The sequence below is a fragment of the Sprattus sprattus genome (genome assembly GCF_963457725.1).
Source record: "Sprattus sprattus genome assembly, chromosome: 5".
NCBI lineage: Eukaryota > Metazoa > Chordata > Actinopteri > Clupeiformes > Clupeidae > Sprattus > Sprattus sprattus.
Window position 1 is genome coordinate 7,363,410 of NC_137924.1, and position 2,500 is coordinate 7,365,909.

Consider the following 2,500-nt stretch of genomic DNA (forward strand, 5'->3'; position numbering starts at 1 on the left):
GGAGAAGTGGTTTTCCAGGATGGTGACGGTGCCAGTGAGGGCCACATGGCCGCAGCCACAGAAGAGGGCCACTCCTGAGAAGCAGAGGATGGTGGCCACCAGGGAGGCGTAGGGGACTCCGCCGAGACACTTAATACAGCACTCAAAGCAACCTGCACACACACAGAGAGAGGAGGAGACACACTTAATACAGCACTCAAATAAGAATTGTTAGAATTAGAGGTTAGAGTTTCGCACACAAACATCAGAGATATAATTAAGCAATAAGGTTCGAGAGGCAGTACTGTATCGTCAATAATGTACTTGTTCGAGGGTGTTGTTAGGCCCGACGCGCAGTGGACACTGACAAACCAGTGGATGGAGGATGGAAACATCTAAGCCTTAAAGAGGGAATAAGAAATAAGTTTACTCCCCTATCTAAGCATATCTCCTAGCTTGCTGTGATAATGCTGTATGTGTTAAAGGACCACATGTAACACAAAGAACAGTGTTTCCTTCCCGTCAGGACAGCAGCTGAATGGTTCTGTTTTGGGGAAATGAAGAGAGAGAGAAGCCCTAGTGTCCGTGTGAAAAAGATGCTGTTTGATTCCTTCAACAGTGACCACCATATGACCCTGTGTTATAGAGCACGACGCATGGATACAGATGAATGCCTGGAATGTGCTGCTTTAAACAGTGACCGTTCCATTCACTGCAGACCAAATTTCGACAAAACAAAGTCCCTCAGTGACCAGTACAGCGTAGAGCACAGATCAGCAATTCACCGGGGGGTTGGCTTGCAAGTCTCAACTTAGCATTACAAAACAATGACCTGTATATGATAAATGTTCTGATATTTTCTATGGAGCAATGAACGCTGAAAAACCGAACAAGCTCCAATGGAGGACAGTGAGTTACAACACAAATCGCTGCCGAAATTTTAATTAATTTGATGTGAACCACACAAAAATGGCCTCTGGCAGTACCCAGCCCAAACACTGTTCACAGGTCAGTATAAGGGAATCCTTAGCCTTAAAGCTGATTTATGCTTCAGAGACGTAACAAAAAGCGCAACACAAGAGGCCCTTGCGGGACTTCTTACGTCTTGCGTGCGTCGGCCCCTTTTTCTAGACTTGCACCATTTTTACGTAAGCCTATTGTTCTGGGTGTGAATTGCTTGCCAACACTCGTAACCATTCAGGGAGCATGAATTGCTATGAGTAAATTTTGCGCAACAACGTAACACCAACGCAGAAGCAAGCAGGGGCCTTTAGCCAGTCAACCTCATACCATTTCTGGCTGCAAACTGCAGTCCTGTGAGTGAGGTATGCTGGCATGAGTCGAACTGTTTGTCAGCTGCATAAAAGCACAGTAATGGGAGGCAGGCAGGCAGGCCAGGGTGAGGAGAGCCAGCCAGTTCCCTAATGGAAATCAATGGCATTTCATAATGGATAAATTAAGTGACCCAGATAGGCAAAGTCCTCTGTCTGGCTGCAATGTATATTACTCTAGCGAATAGTGCATGACAATGTATGCAGTTTACATAGACATCAGTTGGTCTAAATCATTTACCTTTAAAAAACCTATGAAGATATCCAGTACAACTATACTCCAGTACAACTATAAACGCACATACGTAATTCCTGTCATATTCCTGATGAGGTGTTAGGTGAAATGTTTTGCAAAAGCACTACTTCCCGGAGTTGTGAATCTACTTCAGATTTAACTGCCACTTTGTGAAAATAAAAAGAATAGCTTTTCTAAATGGAAGCCTCTTGAGCGCAGCTGAAATCCTGAAAGTTCGATTGTGTTGTGCTCTTTCTCTCAGGAGACAAAGGAAATTAAAACATATATTAACAGCAGAAAGAGCCTTTCAATGGAGCTGCTGTCAGAAAGTTCATGCCAACCTTTTGTGTGGCACGGAGGGATAAAAACATTTTTGTCCCTGGGCTGGTGAATAGCTGTTGCCATGGCAGCACGTTAACCACAATCCAGTGAGTGTGCCCGCGGCTGTGTCCATTACTCTACCCACGTTTCACACAAACAGACACTCACTCACACACACACACAAACACACACAGAGAGAACGAGAGAGAGAGAGAGAGAGAGAGAGAGAGAGAGTGAGAGAGAGAGAGAGAGAGAGAGAGAGAGAGAGTGAGAGAGAGAGAGAGAGAGAGAGAGAGAGAGAGACAGGAAGAGAGGACACAAACAGACACAAACAGACACTCACTCGCTCACACAAACACACAGAGAGAGAGAGCGAGAGAGACAGAGAGAGAGAGAGAGAGAGAGAGAGAGAGCGAGAGAGAAAGAGAGAAAGAGAGAGAGAGAGAGAGAGAGAGAGAGAGAGAGAGAGAGAGACAGGAAGAGAGGACACAAACAGACACACACTCACTCACACAAACACACACAGAGAGAGCGAGAGAGGAAGAGAGAGAGAGAGAGAGAGAGAGAGAGAGAGAGAGAGAGAGACAGGAAGAGAGGAGGACACACAGGTTGGACAACAGTTTTTTGTCAGGAA

General features: G+C 45.5%; 1 protein-coding gene across 1 annotated transcript in view; it reads right to left on the minus strand.

The window, feature by feature from the left end:
• gpm6bb (glycoprotein M6Bb) overlaps positions 1-2,500 on the minus strand; it is a 34,191-nt gene that overhangs the window by 6,951 nt on the left and 24,740 nt on the right. The window contains exon 2 of the mRNA XM_080838794.1: positions 2-152. Coding sequence (XP_080694920.1) covers positions 2-152 — 151 coding nt within the window. The remainder of the gene's footprint in view (position 1; positions 153-2,500) is intronic.